The sequence below is a fragment of the Phocoena phocoena genome, chromosome 20 (assembly GCF_963924675.1).
Source record: "Phocoena phocoena chromosome 20, mPhoPho1.1, whole genome shotgun sequence".
In the NCBI taxonomy this organism is placed as follows: Eukaryota; Metazoa; Chordata; class Mammalia; order Artiodactyla; family Phocoenidae; genus Phocoena; species Phocoena phocoena.
The window spans coordinates 52,497,262-52,521,464 of record NC_089238.1 but is presented as its reverse complement, the minus strand read 5'-3'; the positions used below and the strand labels follow the sequence as shown (position 1 = coordinate 52,521,464).

General features: G+C 42.7%; 1 protein-coding gene across 2 annotated transcripts in view; it reads right to left on the bottom strand.

The window, feature by feature from the left end:
• Positions 1-2,585: 2,585 nt before the first annotated feature.
• The window catches only part of GAN (gigaxonin), a 53,894-nt gene continuing 32,276 nt past the window's right edge, over positions 2,586-24,203 (bottom strand). Inside the window, exons 2-11 of one of the 2 annotated variants that reach the window (XM_065899293.1) lie at positions 23,883-23,997; positions 21,433-21,783; positions 19,048-19,265; positions 18,708-18,829; positions 14,870-14,982; positions 13,756-13,905; positions 12,706-12,842; positions 12,319-12,447; positions 2,855-2,964; positions 2,586-2,767 (exon numbers count right to left, since the gene is read on the bottom strand). In XM_065899293.1, the coding sequence (XP_065755365.1) occupies positions 2,586-2,767; positions 2,855-2,964; positions 12,319-12,447; positions 12,706-12,842; positions 13,756-13,905; positions 14,870-14,982; positions 18,708-18,829; positions 19,048-19,265; positions 21,433-21,783; positions 23,883-23,997 (1,627 nt within the window). Of the gene's footprint in view, positions 2,768-2,854; positions 2,965-12,318; positions 12,448-12,705; positions 12,843-13,755; positions 13,906-14,869; positions 14,983-18,707; positions 18,830-19,047; positions 19,266-21,432; positions 21,784-23,882; positions 24,022-24,203 lie in introns of both variants that reach the window. The other variant, XM_065899292.1, reaches the window with a different exon arrangement.

Sequence of the window (24,203 nt, the reverse complement as noted above, 5' to 3'; positions counted from 1 at the left end):
TAAAAGTGCCTAATGGAAAAAGAAGTATCAAAAATTTACCAAGAAAGGGTATTTCAAGGCATAAATGGATGGTTAAAACACAAACCTGTGTGAAATTAGTTAAAAATTTTTTCACGATACTAAAGGAACTGTAATTTACAAAAAAGTCATGATTAATTTTGGAATATAATAAAATTAAATACATGCCTACACTTCAATGTAATATTTTTATATTATTATATAGTAAAATAACAGTTTGGCACTTAGCAGCTTTTCTTGTTTATTGCATCCCATATTATGCAGCAAATTTAATTTTAAAAAAGTTACCTAATTTCTGCAGCTACAGTGTCAATGAACTAAATTAAAAAAAAAAAAAACAAACTACTTTTATAAAATGAATTGACCAAGTCATGCAGGCACTGATAATACTGCAACAGGGACCCATTCACTCCTGAACAATGAACTGTCTCCTTGGAGAGGCCTGGCGTAGCCTGGGAAGGACTTTAAATTTCAGAAATTAAAGAAAAGAGAATTGCTGACTGTCACGGCTTTAATAGGACATTAGTTACCACTATAATGTACCTCAGCTGTGGCTTCTGAAGGCCAAGGTTCTGTTCTGTATGGGACATTTTACCAAAGAAAACCCACTTTTTCAGAAATTTATTTCCTCTAAAACTAACATCTAGTTGTACAAAGAAAGTTTTCTTTCTTTGCAGTGGCCATGCAGTTTGCTTTGATTAGAAGACACCCAAGGTATCCTGGGGAAAGCATGCAGACAACTGCTGACTGGTACACGGTACAAAGCAAAGAGGCTGGCTTTGACTTACGCGTCAAATCTGACTGTTATGTGAATGGCCGGCAAATCTGGCCCAGTGCCTCTGATAGAGAAGAGGAAAACCCTGTACCTCCTTTTACCCATGTCTCTGCCAGGATGGAGAGTTAATGCGCACACACGACATTCTTTAGAATTCCCACAGACAAGGCTGCTCAGTGACTTTTCTAGCACTGGATTGACTTCTACTGTTCCTGGGTGGGAAAAGACAAGTGATGTTTCATATGCATGGGTAAAGCATACAGACATTCCAGGTAGGAAGTTTCTAGGAGAAATTCCTATTCTCAAATTTATAACCAAAGGATACACTTATGCATTTATTAATCATTACGACTAAATGCTGCTTCTTATAGCCATATACTAAGGGCGGGGGGAAGCTGTAGAAAACAATTAGAAATGAAGAGCTCTATATTAAATTGATTAGAAATCTGATATTGCATAAAATTCAAATGATGAAGTCATCAAGCACTTTGAACTCCTTGGTTTCACACTAAGGTGGTATAATTCGAATGGAAAACAAAATATCTTACAAGGTAAGTACCACTAATGACAGACTTTTTCCACTTTGAGGAGTGGAGTTGAGTGGGTCGACATGGGAGTGAGAGGGAGGGAAGGAGGAAAGGATTAATTTGCTCTACAGGAACAGAATGAAATTAAGTTGAGGTAGTTTATTCTACCAGCCAACCTTTACTTGTAATGTAATTTGTCTGAATCTCGTACTAGTGAACGGCATTGAGAAAATTCTGCTACAAAGACTAGATTCTTAACGTGGATTCGCATTCCAAGACACGTTTTCAAATCCTAGACAGTAGTAAACAAGACTCTGTGTGCTTTCAGACAGATTGCTTTTAAAAGTTTTTGATCCCTATATATTTCCTCTGGACTTTTTTTTTTGGTCATAGCAGACCTTTATTATTTGTCCGGCTCAGGTCCTTCTTTTACAAAATCTCCTACTCACTAATATCCTCATATTTATAAAACAGTTCTGGTTAGTTGGAAAGGAAGACTGGCACTGCATGAGATCCTTCACAACCCCAGAAATGACGGCATGACACGTCTTCATCTGAATTAACACAGAAGTCAGCAACTTCCTTTAAATTCATGGGAGGGCTGCCACCTGACTCCTTAATTTATTGAATCCTTTGGATTACTAAGATAGAATGTCATAAAAGAGAAATTTTATCTTAGTTTCAATTCATCATAATTTAGTTTAAAAAAGATTCTTAGGACAGAGAACTAGTAGTAAGTGGAGACTAACTGGCGTTGAGTCCAATCTAACATTTTAGGCACAAACCTTAAATTGTTGGGCAGAGTTAGGCATAATATCTCCTTCCAAGTGCAGTGGAAAAGCAACCCCGGTATGTTTGGATATGTTGATATATGCATGTTTGCTCGTTTGTTAACCAAAGCCAGGTACTCGAACAGAGCGGTCAGGCAGACGTGAGTTCCCCGCGGGGAACATGCACCTTGGTGCTGTAACTTCCTGATTTTACATGACACGGATTCCCACTTCCCTTTTCCTCTGACGCTGACTAGCCCGGTTGGTCTAGGGACACATCTCCTGGAGGAACTGACTCCTCCTCGTTTTTTTTCAGCAGTTACGTGTTCTCCCGAACAAGAGCTGGAAGCCCAGGCTTCTAAGCGTTAGAAAACCACTCGTGTTACCGCACAGAGGCCGGCGCAGAGCAAGGGTCGCCTGCCATCTCTGTCCCCTCGCAGAGTGCCGCGTCCCGGCGCGCTTGGTCAGGAGCTCCGCTTCCGCGCCGCGGCCCCGTCAAGGTGAGTGAACGCGGATGCGGAACAAGCCCTGCTGAAGCTGCAGGCGGAAAAGCTTGCAATTCGCAATACGTAAGGCTGCACACCCGGTGCGGCGCAGGTCGGAGGGGAGGAGGGGCTTGGTGTGGTGCCAGGTTCCCGTGCTCCTTTTGAACTCGCGCACGTAGTCGTAATTGGTACCTGCGCCGTGAGAATAAGCAGAGGTGACACACCGTGCCTCAGAATCACCGGGAAACCGTTCCGACAAGATCACTGTAACATTCTGACCTGTATCAAGATCTCCGATCACATAGATACTGGCTCCTATGGGGACAGCTCCGTACACAAAAGAGGAACTGGCGGGGATGCATAAATTCTGGTCATTAAGATAGATCCACCTGAGAACAAACAGAGGGACAGAATGAAGGAGGTCAAAGGGTGCCCACGACATCTCAGCAGGCTGAGATGACAAACTCAGTGAGCCACCTACAGTACCAGGCACGACACCGACACCCCTCTTCTGCGGACACACTCATTTCCTTCCTGTCACTGAAGACTTAGTTGTGTCTGTTCCAGAACGTCGCATATAATGAATCATGGAGTGCACTATCCAGTCCGCTTCCTTCACTCAGCACAGTGTGAAGGAGGTTCATCCATGCTGTGGCTTCATCGTTATCTCATTTCTTGTAATCTCAAGCAGGATTCCATTACATGGTACAGCAGAATTTGTTACCCATTCACCTGTTCAGGTTCATCTGGGCAGCCTCCAGTGTCTGGCTATTGTGAGGGAAGCTATTTTGGACTTGAGAGGGCAAAGCTCTTTTGTGGACTTACGTTATGGAATTGCTTGGTTATACGGTTAAAGGTATATTTCCTTTGATAAGAAAACACCACACTCTTTTCCAAGGTGTTGTGCCATTTTGCATTCCAATGAGCAACATGTGAAAACTCCAACTGCTCGGCATTACTGCCAGCTCGGGTACCGTCGGTCTTTTTCACTTTAGCCATATGAGTGGTGTGCTTTTCCCTGAAGACCAATGGTGCTAAGCATCTCTGCATGTGCTTACTGGACACTTTATGCATCTACTTCTGTGAAATTTCTGCTCAAAGATCTGCTCATTTTTCAAATTGGCTTTTCTGTCTTCTTATTAAATTTTAAGATTCTTTTTATTTCATGGATACAAGTCCTTTGTTGGATACATGTATCACAAATCTTTTTCCCAGCATGTAGACTGTCTTTTCATTATCTTAATGGGGACTTTGAGAACAGAGGTTTTTAATTTTGACGAATTCCAGCTTATCATTTTTTTCTTTTTATAGTTCATGTTTCCTATGTCCTCCTAGGAAATCTTTGCCTACTCCAAGGTTGCAAAGGTTTTTTAAATTAAAATTTCTGGAAATTTTATTGTTTCAGTTTTTACACTTAGGTCTTATGATACATTTCAAGTTAACTTTTGTGTATGATATGAGGTGTAAGAGTCAAGTCCTTTTTCTCCCCCATACGGATACCTAGTTGTTCCAGCATCACTTGCTGAAAAGACATTTCTGTCCCCACTACATTGCTTGGTACTTCTGTTGAAAATCAATTTAGCAGCCACTAAAAGGAGCCAGGGCTCCATGAAGAAGTGGCTGACTCCACAGAAGAGGCCGAAAATACAAGATGAGCCTGGATCGTCTTGCGCTGCCACCTAGGAAGAGCTTCAAACAGGATGAGTTGTGTCAGGAGGACACCGGAGCTGATATGCAGTAGCTCCCAATGGCCACGGTGGGAACAACTGGAGCAACGCAATGAATAATGATAATCCTGGACACATAACTCACAGAATAACTATCCATAAGTCCATACTGATAAAAACAAATGACTGAATACCTTAAAAAAAAATTAGGGAGAAGGGGCAGGTCTTCTTTACAGAATTCCAGCTGACAAAGGTAGAAGGAATGAGGGAAGCAGAAAATTCACCATTAGGCAAAGAGCACAGTGATAACTACTGCAAGGCCAGTCCACCAATGATGTTAAATTAGTGGTGAAAGTTTAAGGAGAAACAGTATATTCCCATATTCTCAAATTCTCTCTTCCAAGATACTCATTAATTACAAAGGGAGAAGTAGTGACTTTACAGTGGGGAAACCCAAAAGATGCCACCTTAACCAAGTCATCAAGATTAGCATCACCAGTAACGAGATATTATCGACATCATGCTCCCCCTGACGCCGGGCAGAGAAGGGCCCAGCAGCACTTCTGTGGGATTCCCGGCCCAAACGTGCAACCTCAGCCTCATCGCGAGACGTCATGAGACAAACCCACGTGAAGAGACATCCTAGTAAAAAACTGACCAATAACCTTCAAGGGTGTCAAGGTCATGAAGGACGAGGGAAGACTGAGGAACCGTCACAGATTAAAGGAGACCGAGGAAACTCAACAACTGAAAGCCATGTCAGGTCCTGGATCGGATCCCGGAGCAGAGAGAAAAAGATATTAGTGGGCAAGCTGGTGAAATTTGAATAAAGTCTGTAGTTTACTTAATAATACTGTACCTATGCGAGTATCCTGGTTTTGATATCTGTACTATGGTATGTAAGATGTCAACATTAGGAGAAGCTGGGTGAAGCTGGGAGAAGCTTTTGGGAACTCTTACTATTTTTGCCACTTTTCTACAAGTCTAAAATTATTCCAAAATAAAAGGGTTTTTTTGCTTTAAAACAAAAACAAATGACTCTGCTATGTAATAATGTTTACTTAAGGTAATCTGACCAAACAATTTCCCTTTAATAGCTAAAAGCATAGCCAGGTCAGAGCAGACCTCAGCCAGACCTTGGAAATGTATCTAAACCCTTCAGAACTACCAGTGTCTGGGCCTCCACTCACCATCAGAGCACGAAGATGCCCTGGCGCTGTTCCCCTGTGTCTAACTTTATGCCATCAAGTGTCCAAGAAGCCACTGGCTAAGGTCTACAGCATCTTGATGTTAAATACAAATGTAAAATTATTTCACTAAGAACAGCACTCTTATTTCAATGAGCACTCTTCCCAGACTGTTATATAAAGTAGCAGCTTCCATATTTTTAATCCCAAGAAACCCAGAAGCAGAATGATTTGCCCAAGATCATGGAACAACTCAGAAGCAAAGCTGCTGTAAAGCTGTCATACCCCTGAGTACCTTTACCTAACATCCGATTCCTCGAACATCTAAAAGTTGATTGGAATCAAGCAGTTAGCTGGGACTGGGAGTTCAGTTTGGCCCCTGCCTCCGAGATGCGTCTAATAAATAGGAAAAGGGAAACAGCTAAGAGCTCTCAATGCAAAGTGAAAATGGGGACCCGAACAGGCCTTTGAAAGAAAAAGTTTGAAAAATGTCAAATACAACAACTGGTTTGTTCATATTTTATGTCTTCAAGGCTAAATAAACATAAATAACTAAACCTCGACATTTCAATTCTTCCCAGGTCCTGAATCAAACAAAGCCGATGAGTATCCCCCTGCCCTGTCTGCAGCTGAGCCACTCCCAGGATGACCCTGTTGGAGAGGCATACAACCCTTCCAGCAAGTCCATCAACAGGGCCACAGGCACGCCCACAAGGCAGCTGGCACTTCTGCTGAATTAAGACATACGCGACTAGATTATCTACCGAAAGAACGCATCAGAATACGAGGGCATTTCTCAGTAATTTTGTAGAGTTGAGAATTCGACATAATTCCTCCCTGGAATAACACAACAAAGCTGAAGATATTGGTCTGTGTGGACTGTCTACCAAATTTGGTCCAAAGCAGATCAGTGATTCAGAGTTCCTGGGTTTCAGAAAAATAATCCTATGTGATCTATTTTATATAATGCTGAGGCTTCAAAGTACATAAGATATGAGAATTTAATTGGATCATATATTTAGCTGCTGCTTTTAAAGATGGTATAAATGGCATGTACTTCTGCATTTCTACCATTTATCACCTCGTTGACCTTGGATGACTGAGCTAACCCAGTCTCTCTTTCGTCATTTGTAAGGTGGGGACGCCATCACCAAGCTCAGGTGTCTGCTGTGAGGATGAAACGGAACAGCCAATGTAAAGTACTTTGCACAGTGTCTAGTACATAGCAGGCATCGTGAAGTAGCAGTAATCTTTGTAATGGACAAGGCAATATTATGCCTTTATTACACTGTTCTCAAACGTGGGCTCCTCAGGACTTGCAGGCTACAATAATGTGTCCTCTGGTAACTCAGAATTAAGAATCCCCCCTCCCTCAAAGGAAACTTTAAAATGGGGCAAGCTTCAGAGAGAGCAGAGAGGGAGGGGTAAGACAGGCAAGGAGAGAAGGTGGGAAGGAGAGAGGGAGGGGAGAGGAAGCTTCAGCGAGGGCTGGGCTGAGCCTCCCACGAGAAGCAGCTACAAACTCTAGACAAAATACAAAAGACAGACTGCCTGAGGGCTCTGGAGACCGAGCAGAAGCAGGCAGATTTGGGAAAGAAGTTGAAAGCTGAACAAGCACCCACATGGAATGAGTTTCCAGTTCCTTGGTAGCTCCGTCTGAAGGCAGCCTGGGGCTGGCAGCTCTGGGGAACAAAAGCCCCAGAGAAAACCCTGCCGTCTTTCTGGCCACCGGAATCAGGGGAGAGCATCTTGGGGCAACAAGGATCACTGAAGTGTGCGGGGGTCTCAGAAAGATGGGAGGTACAGAACTAAACTGACGGACATCCACCTGAGTCACGTCTGACTGACACTGGAGCCACGAATGCTTGCACCTGAGGCTCCATGAGTCTAACCAAATCCACTGTCTGCTAAATGCCCGGAGCAAGTCTCTGAAGCAACAGCAAGAGACCTCGGGGCCTCAACAATGTCATGTTCGCAACGCCCCGGACACAATCCAGAATTACTCAACAAAAGAGCCAGAAAAATGAAAACCCCTTTGCAAGGAAATAAACAATCAACAGACGCCAACTCTGAGATGACTCAGATGCTGGGATTATCTGCCAGACAGGGACCTGCACGCAGCTACCATGACGATGCTCAGTGAGGGAAAGGAAAGCACGCTTATGATAAAAAGATAGGAGAAATTTAAAAGATCAAATATGCTACCTGAAGAAGCTAGAAAAGGAAGAACAAAATAAACCCAATGTAAGTAAAAGGAAGGAAATAATATAGACAAGGGGAGAAACCAATGAAACAGAAAACACAGTGGAGAAAATGAACATGGATGCGTAGCTGGTTCTTTGAGAAGGTAAGCACAGCACAGAGAGCGCTGGTGGGACTGCAAGGCTGGGGAGAGGAAAGGGCTTCTTCCCTGGTGTCGGTGGCCTTTTCCTTCCTCCATCTGCTCTGCCGCCTCCTGTGTGCCGGGGGACCAGAGTGGCTCTCCCTCAGGGTGGTCCTTTGCCCGCCAGCAGGCAGCTTCCACGCACCAGCTCTGGCCCTGGCACCCCAGGGCTCTGCCACGTCTGGGGCCACTGCACACCCTCCTCCACGGAGGTAAATCCAGCCTTGCGGGGCAGGGAGGGCTCTTCCCAGTTTGCTCCTTCCTGGGGCACTTTCCCTCAGCCCTAAAGGCTGTAGTCGCGCTTCCTTCATCGGCTGTTTCTGCATTCTCTCACCTGTTAGCAGCTAACTACTCTTCCTAGTTAATAATTATGTACATTAAATCTCCCCTGCAGATTACGAGGTGGTTTCTGTCTCCTGGCTGGACCATGACTGAAGCGGATTTGGTTAGGAGCAGCGTTCATCTCCCATCCTCTTGCTCACGTGTCTTACAAAGGCATCTGTAGTATGTGCTACTTCCTAAGCTCAGACCCAAACAGCATAACATGGTCAACGGGGCAGACCAATACAGTACGGCACACCGAGGTGATCAAGACCTCTGGGGGCTAATAATATAGTGCACACGGCAAAACTGACACAGTCCTGAGGCAACACTGTACAGGGGTACCGCCGGTCCTGCCAGGTACAAGAAACAGCTGCTGGTGGTCACGGCAGACTGGTGTGCAGAGAAGGCATCAGCTAAGGCAACGGCGGCACCAAGGCCAGGGACTGTGCTGAGTAAAGACCCCACCCGCGGGACTGAGGCTGTGATCAGCTTAATCACCTGCTTAAGTTTATGGAAGTTCACGGTTATTTTCCAAAACCCACTTGACTTTTCTACGTTTTCTAAGTGAATTAAGTGGGGATGTGATACGTAGCGCGACTCTTGCATTTTCAAGTCTTTGGCGGTGGCACAAATGTCTGCACATTCCTCAGGATGCAGTACTGCTTCTGGTTTTCTATCTCGGCAGGGGAGGAAAGTTCCAGTGACTTCCACTTAACCCTTGCTACCATAATGGTCCCTTACCCACAAGTCAGAGAACCACAGGGGATTCAGCCAGTGGTCAAAGATATCTGTCCAAGTATACATTCAGGCATCAAAAGATGAAACTCACAGATGTAGGCTTCAAAGAATAGTTAACATGATTTACCTGTAATATAACAATGAAAGGGGGAGGGCATCTCGGCTGAGCAAATGCACAGAGACGATAAAACACAGGATGGCTCTAAGAAGTGAGCTGGAGCACAGAACATGTGAAAAGGAGAAAGCGAAAAAGGCTCAACATTTTTCTCAACCTCAGATCGTGGAGGGCCCCGAGTAGGAGGCTAAATACTGTTATCTTTACTTGGTAAGCAATGGGGAAACAGGAAGAATTTCCATCACGATGAAATGACCAACGTCAGATTAATCTTTCAAAAGCACAAGTAGGTGAAATGTATTAGAGAGACTGGTTAGAAGACTTTGCACATATAAAAGAGTGAGCTCACTGGAGTCAGGGCAGAAAAATAAAGGCAGGGGGAATGTGTGAAAAATACTACAGAGTTTAAAAAAAAAAAGAAAAAAGAAAAAACTTGGCAACTCATGAGATGTGAGGCGTAAGAGAGAATCAAAGATGACCTTATTTTGAATATGGACCACTGGGAGGATGGTAGTACGAGTAAAAGAACAGGGATACAAGGAACAGAAATAGAGATACTGTCTTTCTGGATATATGAAGTTGTTGCCATGACTTGGTATAAATAATGGCAATTTTTTTGGCTTTCCTTCGCATAGTTTTGTTTTTAGTCAGAAACACAGAAAATAGTAAGATATGGCATTTTTCCAGGAAAGTTTTAACCTAAAAATAGGGAACAAAGACAGGAAAGACAAGAGATTACTTAAAAACAGTAAATGGTCTCCAATCTAATGCAGGTTGTTCATCTGGCAACAGTTTCCAGAGTATGCAAATATCACACACTTGGAAACATCTGATCTTTAAAGAAATAAACTACTTATAGATTTTTTTTCCTTCTATAGATATTTATGGGAAAGCCTATATTTTTAAGGCAATATTGTGTGGTGGCTGAAAATGTGGACTCTGGGGCCCGAGTTCAAATTCCAGCTCTGCCACCTGCTACCTGTGTGTTTTGGGGCACATTACTTAACCTCTCTGTGTTTTGGTTTCCTCGTATGCAAGATAGGCATAAAAAGAGTAACTATATCTCAGAGGGTTGTTTTGAAGATTAAATGAGTTAATACACGGCACTTAGTGTTATGTGCATGTTTAGTGTTATCTAAACAGGAATCCTATATATCAACAGAAGTTAAGCTTTCTTCATTCTGCTTGTGAATCAACACTGGAAAGCTTGAATATAAGCCAACTAAAGATAATACAAATTTTATCTGTAAGTGCTTTTAAATAGCAAGGAAGAAGCAACACTCACGTTTAACAATTATGAACTGAAAGCAAGTAATATACTCATATCTGAAGCTTCTCAACTATATTAATATGAGATAACCTGATGGAAATCTAAAGGTTCTAATAATTGCTAGCATATCAAGGGCAGATAAAAAACTTTACAGCCAGATTTAAGTCCTACACAATCAAAATAGGGACAGAAAATGGTAAAACCATAAGCAACCCTGATTACTTCAGCAAGCGAGTTTATAGCTCTCTAGCTCACACTGTCCAAACAGTAATTCAGTCATTATGACAAAGGCTTATAACAATATTTTATCAGAAACCAAACGTACTGACCACTGCTTGTTAATGAGGTTGGGCACACTGTTTTGGGATTCATTTGGGCAAGAAATTAATAAACTACTTCATACCTTGAACAGTCAGCCCTCGCAGTAACACATTATGGAAGAGAAGTGTAGCAAAGTCCTTGAAATTCTGCCCCCCACCGCTACCAGAGCAAGCATTCTCAAACTGCTCTCACACGTTGTCTAGTAAATTTTCCTAAGACTGTTTGCTCCCTGTAATTGAAGGAAAAAGGGGGGGAAAAGGCTATGCAAATATGCTAACTTTAAAATACACTAATAGTTAGGTAACATTTATACATATTTCTAAAATCTTGGCAACCGCTCATTGTTTGCCCTTATCTAAAATAATATGAACTTGGACATTATATTCTGGCGCCCCCTTCTGGTAACACAGTTGAAATGCTATCACAAGATTAACTTCAGCAGGGCAGTTTCCCTGTAGGATTGGAACATATTACTGCAATAACAACACTGTTTGGTGGCTACAACAATATAACGTGTCAGAGGAGGGAAGTGAGGGGGTTGGAAGGATGCTGCCTACTTTACAAGACATATGGCAGCCTGTCAGATGTTTTAAGAATCTCTGACACCACGTTTACTGAGTGTCTGACACTGGCCAGGTATGATGCCAGAAGCTAGGACCCAAAGCTGAGCTGGAACTTGTCCTGAAGGAGCTTCCGTTACCTCTATCACATCCAAGAGAGAGATGTATAGGATCCCAGACTGAGGAGCCTGACTCAGACTGTGAGGTGTGAGAAGGCTTTCTCTGGGCAGTGATGATTAAGCAGAGTTTTGGAAGAGGCCAAATTAACTGGATAAACATGGGAAGGGAAATATTAGGCAAAGAGAATAGTACAAAAGCACAGAGCTTTCTCACAGCTTACCCTTCCCCCTCCCCATATCCTCAAGTCCATTCTCTAGTAGGTCTGTGTCTTTATTCCTGTCTTGTCCCTAGGTTCTTCATGACCTTTTTTTATTTTTCTTAGATTCCATATATATGCATTAGCATACGGTATTTGTTCTTCTCTTTCTGACTTACTTCACTCTGTATGACAGACTCTAGGCAAAGTGAGAGAGTGTCATGGACATATGTACACTACCAAACGTAAAACAGATAGCTAGTGGGAAGCAGCCGCATAGCACAGGGAGATCAGCTCGGTGCTTTGTGACCACCTAGAGGGGTGGGATAGGGAGGGTGGGAGGGAGGGAGACGCAAGAGGGAAGAGATATGGGAACATATGTGTATGTATAACTGATTCACTTTGTTATAAAGCAGAAACTACACACCATTGTAAAGCAATTATACTCCAATAAAGATGTTAAAAAAAAAAAAAAGCACAGAGCTGAGACAATCATACCATGTTTTGGAGGAAAAAAGTCACTCAGTGGGACTCAAGTGACACATCTGGTTGAACAGTAGCAGAAACAGTAGACATAGGCCAAATCACAAAAGGCCATATCTGCTAAGTTAAGGAGTTTAAACTTTCTCCTAAAAGCTATCAAAAGTGTCAAGGTCTGATCTACATTTTAGAAACATTCTTCTATGGCTTTCCTATGAGTTACCAAGATTTCCGAAGTCACTGAATAAATATCTACCATGCATTAGACATAAATAGATAAATTCAATGAAATAATTTCAAAACAAAACTAAACAAAGCAAAACATGCCTTTGAAAGCATAAAGAAAAAGTTGCAGAAGCCGCATGAAACCATTCATAAATACCTTTTAAACTCATCGTGGTAGAATTCCGACTTGCAGGTTACCATCTCGCCCCCCTGGATGTCCTCACGACTTCTGACTCCCCCAAATACATACAGTTCCATGGCGACTCCACAGGCTACAGCTCCAAACCTGAAAGGCCACATAGGGCATACTAGGTATTAGATTTACAACTCATGACCCGATTCCATAATTCCTCTTACGCTTGTTTTAGCTCTGCGCCATTCAACGTTTCACAAATACATGGGTCTTCCTTTTTCAGAAAATGGCTTATTAATTTAATGTTATATCAACCAAATGCCAAGTCAAATAAAAGATTAGCTGGAAAGAAGGGAAAAACAAAAGCCAGGTGAAGGGGGCTCTGCACAGTCCTTATCCAAGTTCTCTCACCTTCTCTCTTTCAGTGGACAGATAGCGGTCCACTGCTGGGTCCGTGTGTCATAACATTCCACAGACTCGAAGAGTTTTCCATATGATCCCCCACCCATGGCATAGATTTTCTTTTTCATAGCTGCATAGCAGCCAATCTGAAAGGAGAAAGCAACAGTGGGGGAGGCAACATTTATTATTAAAGTTGGGCGAGTAAATACCAGCTTGGCTAGAGAGCACTGGCAAATATCTGGAAAAGGATCTGACTTCTAATAGTAAGACTATGTATGGTGCCTTCCAATATTACAACAGAGGCTTTTAAAAATGAGAAGAGCAAGGTAATACACACACTGTTAATCCTCAGAAAAGGATTAACTCCATCTAATACTATTCCACTGAGTGAGTAAATAATCCTAACTTCTAAAGAGGCTTTCCAGGCTCTCTGTCCTCACCACTATTTCAAGAGTCCCACATGTGGACTCCTTGGAGCAAGACATCACTCAATTCCTGCCCCAAGTAAGTCAGTCGAAAGGGCACAGACGGTGAGAGATCATATTATGAGCAAATCCCGGTACACACGGTGTAAAATACCTAGGGCGCTGGACAAGGCTTTGGCATGACGATGAAACTCCAGCCTCCACCAGGGAGAAGAAATACAGACTAAGCTGTAAACAGCTAACATGAGCCATTTGTTTTCATCCTGCTCTGCAATGGCAGTTCTCTACCTATGGATGAATGTTTCTCCCCAGTCCTGCACAACGATTAAGAAAACAGGTTTGGGAGACCTGGCTCCTTCCTAGGTTAGTGCAATCACACAGCATTTATCAGGCGTGGGCCTTGGACACAGCAGCGCTGCCCAGAGCCCACTGCCAAGGTAAACGCTCTCACACACCGTTTCCTAGCTTGGTGTGTGGCTGGTAATAGTGAAGGCAAGCTACCAACAAAGACAGAGTTCTATAATGTTAATTCTTTTAACGCTATCAATTGTGTTAAAAGGCATATGTAGGAAATGAAGAAACATAACTTTAAAATCCAATTTGTGAATTAGTTATCACAAGATATCATTCTCACCTTTCTAACCATGGTTAAAGCGGGTTGCTTTGTCCAGGTTTTAGAATAAATATCATAACATTCCATGGAAATTAGCTCTTTTTCACCATCTTCTCCTCCTAAAACGTACAGCATCCCATCTATCTCCACAATTCCAAAGTTATGTCTTGCCTGAAAAGACATCAAAGATCTTTGTAGACAAAAGGCCAACTATCAGATTGAAAGCTGATATTCATACATTTAATAAAAATTACAGATATTATTATATTCCAGCATTCCAGCAAAGAAATACCAGGCTCAAAACCATCTCTCTCCAATATTTCTGGTTTCCCTAGCAGCTCACTCTTCTATCACAATAGACAGAGAACCCAAGTCCAGGAACTTCCCGGAACAAGGGAACTACACACGTGGTGAATTCACTGGCAGAATCCTTACTTTTTACTCACAGCAGCTCACGACAAGAAAGAGAACTATTACTGTGCGGCTCTGTAAAGTGATCTTCGTCCAGCAGTGGGCAGCAAGTGGCAGCTGACGTTTGCAGTCAAGTAAGGTCCACGTCAACAGCACTGCCTGTGGCTGGAGAGCCGGGGGTGGGAGGGCGAGAGGCCCGGGCTAAGGCTGCCTGGAGCAACAGAACCTGATGTGTTTCACACTCATCCACTCACAGCACTTCCTGGGTGCCCAGCCCCACCCCAGCACTGCAGGGAGAGCGCTGACCACACAAACAAAATGCGCTGCCATCATCAAAAAGTTTGTGCGAACCGTTGAGAAAGATCTAGTATGTGAGGAGGTTCTATGTGGTATGAAGAGAAAGAAAGCAGGGGAGGGGGCAGGAGAGCTGAGAGGCCGGGGGAGGCCTCGCTGAGGAGGAGCCATATGGACAAACACTGAAGGAAGCAAGCAGCGAGCCACGTGGGTACCTGGCAAAGGTCCCAAAGCAAGTGCACTCCTAGGAGGCTTCAGAAGGGGGAGCGAGGGAAGGCACAGGGAGCAGGGCCGGGAGGCGGGCACGAGTGTACCAGGCAGGGGGGCTTGGCGAGGCTGCTACCTCTTTCCTTATACTCAAACGCAAAGCAAACAAAAGTGCTAAAGGGAAAAAAGAAACATCAGACAAATTACAAAAGCAGTATTTTACCTCGTTCATTGGTGGCAGTGCGGTCCATGTGTTTGCATCTGGGTCATACTTTTCTCCTGAGCTCAGGGTCTGCTTATTTTCGTCTTGGCCCCCAAATACAAACAAAAATCCTTCTGCAAAAAATCAAAGACACGCAAGGAAGTTGAAATGTAAGTTTTCAACACCTATCTCTAGCCAAATACAAATGCCGTAAGGGCAGAGATAGGATGTGGAGATACCTTCTCTGACAACAACGGGTTCGAAATCTTACCAAGCCTGGGTGATAGAGCCAAATCTGTGAGTCACTCTGACCATTTCGCTTGCCTCGGGATCTCTGAGTGGATTCCCACTACCCTGCACCTTAAAAGGAAAACTGACACCACCCACCCGGTCAGCAAGTGACTTTGAGTTATCTCAGTTCATCTGTTCTGTTCCCCAGACTCTACTTAAAACAGTCTTCTTAAAGGAGAAGAAGCCAACAAGACACTATGGTAAAACTGAAGGGAAATGTGGGCCCTAGAGAGGTTACCATGCATGGAAACCATTTTGCTCTGAGGGCGTTTAGCAATCTGGGAAAAATGCAACCTTTCTCTTAATGGCTTTGAGGGGATGAAGAAGATAGAAATCTAAATCCCAGGCCCAGGTCCAGTGGTCAAGCTCCACGCTTGCAATGCAGCGGACGCAGGTTCGATCCCTGGTTGGGGAACTAAGATCCCACACGCCGTGCGGGGCGTACAGAAAAAAAAAAAAAAATTGACCCTAAATCCCAGGCCCACAGACAGTGTGGCTTCTGGCAGGAAAGCCTCGCTGAAGTTCTAACCATCAGGATGAAGGCCAACCAGAATTAGAAGCCAGATTTAAATCTCCTTGCTTATCTAGGAAATCTCAAAATTGGAATTCGATTTACAGTAATTACAAATTAGTAGTGTTTTCAGGCAACTGGCAGAAAAAAACACAAAAGTTCTATGGAAAAAAGTATGTTTATCTAAGTTTTAGATTCTAACATTCTAAGATTTTTTCACATTATCCCTACAAATAATTTTTTTTTTTTTTTTTTGCGGTACGCAGGCCTCTCACTGTTGTGGCCTCTCCCGTTGCGGAGCACAGGCTCCAGACGCGCAGGCTCAGCGGCCATGGCTCACGGGCCCAGGCTCACGCTCCACGGCATGTGGGTTCCTCCCGGACCGGGGCACAAATCCATGTCCCCTGCATCGGCAGGCGGACTCTCAACCACTGCGCCACCAGGGAAGCCCCCTACAAATAATTTTTAATAAAACCATCTTTGGCACTCAGCCAAAGATACTCAGGTATACAAAGAAACCAGACTCTATTAAGAAGAAACAGCAGAAGCAGACAATAGGGAGTAGTCTTGCAAAGATTCCAAATTTCAAATATTGGAGTAATCAGAAAGACAATAAAACAACAATGCTCACTATGTTTTAAAAAAGACAAATGTGAAGGTAACTCTAGAAGAAGAGAAGTGACATAGTAGATTTGAAAAAAAATTACAGAGAATTTCTAGGGAGAAAAAGATAAAAACAGATTAAATAAAAAATTCAATGGATGGATTTAATGGCAGATCCATCACAGTTAAAGAGAGAATTCATTAAGTGCAAGATAAATCAAAAGAAATCACAGAGCAACATGGAGAAGCAAAAAGATGAAAAAGAAAACAAAAAGAAGGTAGAAGGCAGGGGCTGGAGTAGAAAGGTCTAGCCATGTTTGATCTGACTTCCAAAAGCAGAGAGACAGAGGAGAAGGAGCAAGGGTGACAATATGGAGACATAACAAACAAGAAGTTTCCAGATTTGATGAAAGGCCAAGCTACAGAGTCAAGATGCCCAACAGTCTCCAAATATGGTAAAATTTCAAATAAAATGTTGCCTAAGCACACTACAGTGAAATGGCAGAAAAATCAAGACAACAAGAAAATCTTAAACACAGCCCAGAGAAAAGGCAGAACTTTAGATCTGACAACTGACTTAATAACAGGAATGACAGAAGTCAGTGGAAAAACATCTTCAATAATAGATGCCAACCTAAAATTCTATACCCAGCAAAAATATCCTTTAAGGATGAAGGCAAAATAATGACATCTTTAGACAAACAAATCTAAGAGTTTGCTACCACTAAACCCACATCAAAGGAAATTCAAAAGGATGAACTTCAAAGAGAAGGAAAATGGTCCTAGATGGAAAGTTTGAGGAGTAAGAGGGAAAAACAAAGAAAGTGGTAAATATGTGGATAAATCTAAATGAACACTATCTACAGATATGTGTATAAAACAGATAAACATATATATGTAAATAGTTACTTATAAATAAATACGTGTTCTAATACTGTAAGACTATGGAATGTGAAAAATAAGAGTATAAATGTACTATTTATACTACTAGACTTTGTTAACAGTACAGGCTGTGGATTCAAAAGTGACCTTCAGGGGACTTCCCTGGTGGAGAAGTGGTTAAGACTCCGCACTCCCAATGCAGGGGGCCCGGGTTCGATCCCTGGTCAGGGAACTAGATCTCACATGTGTGCCACGACTAAGGAGCTGGCGAGCGGCAACTAAGGAGCCTGTGAACAGCAACCAAGACACCTACCTGCCACAACTAAGACCCAACGCGACCAAATAAATAAATAAGTAAATATTAAAAAAACAAACATAAAGTGACCTTCAAAGGAATATAGACATAGAATATAACTTCTAACCTGGTAGAGGGAAGAAACCGAATGACAAAAAAGTCAATCAATTTTTTGAAAAAAGGCAAGAAAAGAAGAAACACAGAACGAGCTGGACAAATAGGAACTACTCAGTCATTTCACAACTTCAATGAATACAACTGGGCACAATTCCTCTCCTCATTGTTTCAAGTTTCTGAAACAACAACCTCTCTAGGAAATCTGAAAATCAGTGATATAGGAACCTTTGTGGTAGGTGTGCATGTGTGAAAATTATGCACATGTATACACATTATGGTAGGACAACTTAAGGAAGCTAATTTTAAGAAGGAACAGAGAAATCAGACCCACATCCTGTTGCCTACACCACTCCATCCAGCTGATTATCATTGACAAAAACTTCAATAATTGTGGAACCTATGATTCCATTTCTATTCCATAGCTTTAGGCATATCTAAAATATGGTACAGTGTGGCACAGCTTAAAAAATTTAAGGTAATGTTTGTGGACAAGCAAAGACTATAAAAGAAAAACTGCTAACAATAGTTAGAATGAAGTGAAATGGCACTTGCAGGATGAAGCCAACAAGGCAAATCCAAGGTGAAGAGAAAGGCAGCAAGGACAGCCTTCCCCATCACCTCCTGGAGAGAAAGCTTTGGATAACGTTCCAAACTTGTAAACGTCAACTAAAACATACTTCCTGTCATAAAACCACTTTAAGCCAGAGCTAAGTTAAGCTATATTTTCTCAAGTTTCATATGAAATGCCTGCTTTTAGACGACACTCTTTTGAATATAGTTACACGTTGCGATTCTACACTGCACAACTTTCCAAGATGAGAGGCTGTCACGGCTCAAAGAAGTCCTGCGCCTCAGGTGTGATCATCCAGCTAACGGCTGGTAAGAGCCACTGAGTTTTGCTCTTCTATCAGTTAAGTCATCCAACAAAATGCTCCTCAAGTGATGTCTTAAAAACAGCTACGTATTTAAGATTTGGGAACGATAAGGACTGACAGAAGACACTCTTCTTACCATAGTCTTGGAAGCTAGAGCCACCCTGAAAAAGTCACCACAGAGGGATAATAAAAGTATTTCTTTAAAAGGTTCTGAGTCATTCTGCACAACTCTGAAATGACATTACTTGATCTTGTGTTTAGGTAAACTTGATGACAGCACGGTACCTGCTGAGAGGACTCCGTGGTTGATTCTCGGCATGCTTAAAGGGGCCAGTTCAATCCACAGCTGCCGATTAGGGTCATAAAGGGGGCACATACATCGCATCGCTGCTGTTGGCTTCCGTGAACTAAGGAGAGAGATAACTGATTAGTAGTTAATATGTTTTATGTACTTCTGCTTATAATAACTATGACTAGTTTTACTACGCTAAAGAATGTTTCAAACATTTAAAAAAATCTATTGCTATTAGGCTTTAGATACTGAAGAGTGTTATAAATTTCTGTTTACGTGGAAATCTCTCTTCCCTACACCACCACCCATCAAACCGCTCACAGCCACGCTTACACTCTTTCCTCTCCGCCAACGGTCACGATGCACTCCGAGTAGCCCCGGGGCTTGAAGCTGGCGAGCATGGCCTCCCCCTGCTGCGGCTGGCTGAGAGGGATGTTGCTGCACTCTTTGACAATCTCTCGGACTAACGGCTCATTCAGCATCTGCTCCCGTAAATAGCTCGAGTCCAACCCTGAAACCCACAGCGCCGACATGACATCCTTCATGTGGACCTGGAGGGCGGAAAGCACGGGGAGGAAGAATGGAGAATACGTTGTACATTTAGAATATACGTTTTCCCACTCCTGGAAGACTAAAATTATTGACAGTCAGATTATCAACAGGCAAGTGGGTAAGGGTCAGTACTGCTTGAATGTGTTTACGGTCCCTTTTCTTTCTACTTCCCTTGGCCTTGATAAATAAAAGTTTAACTTAAAAAAAAACCATCACTTCAGATTTATATTTGATGTATCACTGCGAAGTTTTAAGCAGCTTTCTTTAATGCCCTACAGGGTTCCCACAGCAACAGGAAAACTTAGAAGAACCCTGCTATGATTTGCCTTATTTCACATGCTTGGATGTGCTGTGAGTTACATCACATTTGTAGAAACGTCATATACAGGAATAGCTTGATACAATATGGTCAACTAGATAATGAACATGTATCAACATTAACATTACAAGAAAAATCTGAAAAAGCCAAATTTCAAAAAAAAAATCCTGAGTACTATAGAATCATTTCTTCAGTAATTACTGTTAAAAATTATCTAACATGTATAATGTGAATGATACACTTTTTTAAAAAATATTCATGCATTTTACTTGCTTATTTTCCTTATTTATTTATTTATTTATTTGGCTGCCTCGGGTCTTATTTGCAGCACATGGGCTCTTTGTTGAGGCATGAGGGATCTTTTCATTACGGTATGCCGTCTGCTAGGGTTTCTCTCTAGTTGCGGCATGTGGGCTTCTCTCCAGTTGTGGCGTGAGGGTTTTCTCTCTGTAGTTTGTGGCACGCGGGCCCTCTCATTGAGGCACGCGAGCTCACCACTTGTGGTGTGCGGACTTAGTTGCCCCGCGGCATGTGGGATCGTAGTTCTCCGACCAGGGATCGAACCCATGTCCCCTGCAGTGGAAGGCAGATTCTTTATCACTGGACCACCAGGGAAGTCCCTGAATGATATACTTTTCATGCTCAATCATCAGATTTGAGCCAACTGACTATAGCACCCTACGTACATAAGGTGACTAGTTTTTCTGGGCTTTGAAATTGTCATTTTAAGGTACACTCTTTTATACCCTGAGTAATCAAAGCCAACAGTCCTTACAGCACCAAGTTCAGATTAACCACAGGATGAGGGACTGCCTCTTGTTTCCCAGCAGCCGTTCCATCTTATATGCCCTCATCACTTTAAGGCAAGAAGAGGGTCAGAGAGAAGATACTTCAGTGGTGGCAGCAAGGTGGAAACTCTTCTATCCCCTTTCCCAATCTACCCCACCAATGGGGAAAACAGAGGAGCTGTACTAAGGAGCTGAAGCTACGAATGTGGTTTCTAAGTGGACATGCTCATGGGCCTGCACATTTAAAAACTACAAGATAATCATTAAAATGTAAGCCAAGAGTTACTAAGAACAATTAACAATGCAATTATGCATTCTGAAAGCCACCCTGAAACCCAATATATTTCTTTATTTTGTTATAGTAACTGGAGCTAGGCTCTAGTATATAAATATTAGACTTAAAGCCTTGTGATTTAAAGGTGAAAGCTCCCTCCCCCAATGTATTAACAATGTGGATCTCAAGCCTGGTATTCTCTAAGACCCTTCCTTCCTAGGCTGTCACTCCTAGAGCCTTCCTATTTGGAACCTCATCGCCATGAAAGCTCCGGAATGCTCTCCCACTTTCTCCTCCAGTGGTGTCAATCACTCCAGGGAGAGCCCAGTGCCAGAATTCAGCCCTCTGCCAGAATTCCATGTGCCCTTTTCTCACCCCACTTCCTGCATCAGAGTCCCTGTAGGGGTTAGCCCACCATCACAGAGGGAAGGATGCTGAAAGCAAGGATGAGGAGTATAGGGTGCATTTCTATACTCTCCAGCTTAGCTTGAAATCCCTTTCCCCTTAATAACAACATTCAAAGGATATCATGTGACTTGTAAGTATTACTATTTTCATTGCTATATGATGAGTTACATGGACTTTGGTAGACTGGTCTGAACAACCAACTGCTTTAGTGAGGCTACAGGAAGATGTTTTCCAGGTTATGGTTTAGATCACAACCTTGTCAGTTTTTCAAGTTGGAGGAGAAAAATAAAACATCTAGAATTTGGATTAAAAATAAACAAACAAATGAATAAGTAAGTGAAAAGGCAAAGTCAGAGCACGCTATAAAGTACGGGTACCTTTCTTATTTCTGTGTCATGTGCTATCCATCGGATGACTGCTTCAAATACATATCGTTCATTGCCAACGTTTAACTTCTCAAGAGAAATCACTTCTTTAAGCTTTTGAGGACTCAGTTCTAGGAATTCCTCTGTGCTGCTGACATCTCGGAAGTGAGTCTCCAGATATTCTGTGGCCAGGTAATGGACGTGGTGCAGGCAGTAGTGGAGTGCAAAGTCTCGGATTCCGATGCAGTTCTCGGCGGCAATGCAGCCTTCTAAGAACTCACAGCAGAGAGTTTTAAGATCCGTCAGCAGGAGCAGGTCTGCTGCCTGCACAACATCTTGGATGGTATCTTCGCTCAGCCGGATCTGTAAGAATGATCATAGACAGTCTATGTCTGAATGTATATATTTAGAATGCAACCACTAATCTATCAGGCTGGACCATATGAAAGCTCCATTTGTAGAGGTCAAAGATGATTGAAAACTAGCAATTTCATACGGTTCAGCTTTGTTTTCAAGAATAGTCCGAGGGCACCAAGGCACCTGCGGACAACATAGGCAGCGTGTGGCTGATTAACTTTTCCCAGCTCTTCCCTTCCTTTACCGAGATGAACCACCAATATCCCTGCCATGGTGAACTGTCCATGGGGCTCGCTTCTATACTTAGAGAGAAACCTCAGATGACTGAAATGCTTAGGAAATGGCAAGTTCCGCATTCTATGGTAAACTGAAGGCGATTTCTTTAAACGCTAGCCCCTGAACTAGTGAAAATCCTGCCTCCAAATACATTACGTTCACTTCTTTGCCAAATGGTACGTGGAAGATACCACACGGACCCTTGAAGAGAGGGAGAGCCACACTGCCCGAGGGGGCCTCATTCTGAACACCAAACATTGCACTTGGTGCAAAAGATACAATCTGGTCTCAAAGCTACTTTCTGGAATAAATCCCTAAGAAGATTTTTTTTTTTTTAAATCATGGTGAACATTTACTTCCCCTTAATTTCCTTCAATTTCTTGACTAATGCTTCTTCCTCCACCCACTTCACAGTGTTTCTACGCAACAGTAAGGCAACATCAAGAAACAGGCCCCTAAAATACTGTCCCAATCACGAACGGTCCAGACTCTCCGAAAGAATGGGTATTTATCCTCCATTAGGAAGCGTTAAGTGAGATTTCACAGTGAAGTGCAGCAAGAAACAGTTTACCACAATTTGCACATTCTGTACCATAGATAAGTAAGGTTTCAAATTTCCAATGCAAGCCTGAACATGAATACACTCCTCTAACTTGTTATAACTGTCACTGAACTGATTTTACGAGTTAGATAAGAGTTTGGACCTAAGCCTGGTTTTGTGATGCTAAAGAGCATTGCCAGTATTTTAAGGGCTGTCCCCAAACTGGTTTAAATTCATTTATTTTTAATAATCATACACATAACCTTATTTCCACACACCCACCACCCAGTGTTCAGAGAAAAGAGAAAGTGATAACATCATGAAGTGACATAAAAAAACTTCAAAGAGGATGACGATCACCGAGTTTGACTCTGGACAGAATGAACATATTTAGAGAAAGTAAGCAGTACACTCAGAATACTTATGTAGGAGACAGAGCCTTTACAAAAGGAAAATTAAAAGAAGAATGAGGAAGAAGGAATAAAGGAGAGAGCAGGACATGAGCCCTCAAAAGGAGTAAAGATAAAACGTACTCTTGCGTAATGAGATGTGAGGCACATGAACTCCTTCCTAATTCATACCCAAGATTATCCTTAAGAGTCCTCATGCTATACACTTTAAATCACATAAACAGGGGAGTAGTGGGGTGGAGGAGGGCAAAGAAAGGGAAAGGACCACTAGCCACTGATCGCTTTCTTCCTTGGCTTTCATGAAATCCCCAGAAATATAAATGGGTACAGAGACTAAAGGGAAATCAGAAAGAACGAACGTGGGGGAGCGGGGATGTTGGTCCTCCTGAGGCAACAGGACGGAGGCATCGTGAGTACGATGCACGCGCCTGTCACTGGTGTGACTCTCGAAGTCTTTATTTCTACAAAATAATCCCCACCGCCCAAGGAGGCTCCCAAGTCCGTGCTGTGGAGACAGGACGAGTTCCCCGATAGTGTGGGTACAAAGCAAGACTGGAATTAAGATTTAAAAAACAAAAAGACAGCAGTGAAGGGAGCACCCCATGTTCCTCATGTCTCAGACTGGAAGGTGGAGCTCAGGACGGTAGAAACAAAACCTGGGATTTGGGTAAGATCTTACTTAGTCTGCTTTTCCTTCAAGGGCAGAGCCCCGGAAGAACACCCTTGGGTGCCATGTCCAGGAGGAGACCCAAGTCAAGCACACAGTGACAGAAGATGGAGATGGCGGTGTTGCTCGGTCACAGAGTGGATGAAGGCGACCCTCACCCTGAGCTTGAGGAGCCTCTACTCAGTCCTCCTTCCTCTGTGTCTCATCATACCTGCCCACTGAAGATGTAATCCAGGATCTCTCTCATAACCATTACCGATATCCCTTCAAGTTCAATCTTATAGGTTGATCCATCATCTTTTGGAGGATTATAGTTTAACTTTGTCCTAAGAAAGGGAAAAAACATGTAAAATTTCTATGAAAGAACAGAAATAGCTAGAAATATTTATGCACTAAATACTCTATAAAGTATATGATACGTATCCATATATGAATCACACCTAAAACAGTTTGTTAACTTTAGAGCAACATATTTTTTATGACTTTTAACTACAAAGCATTTGTTCCAGGATTCAGAGTGCTACCTCTTAAA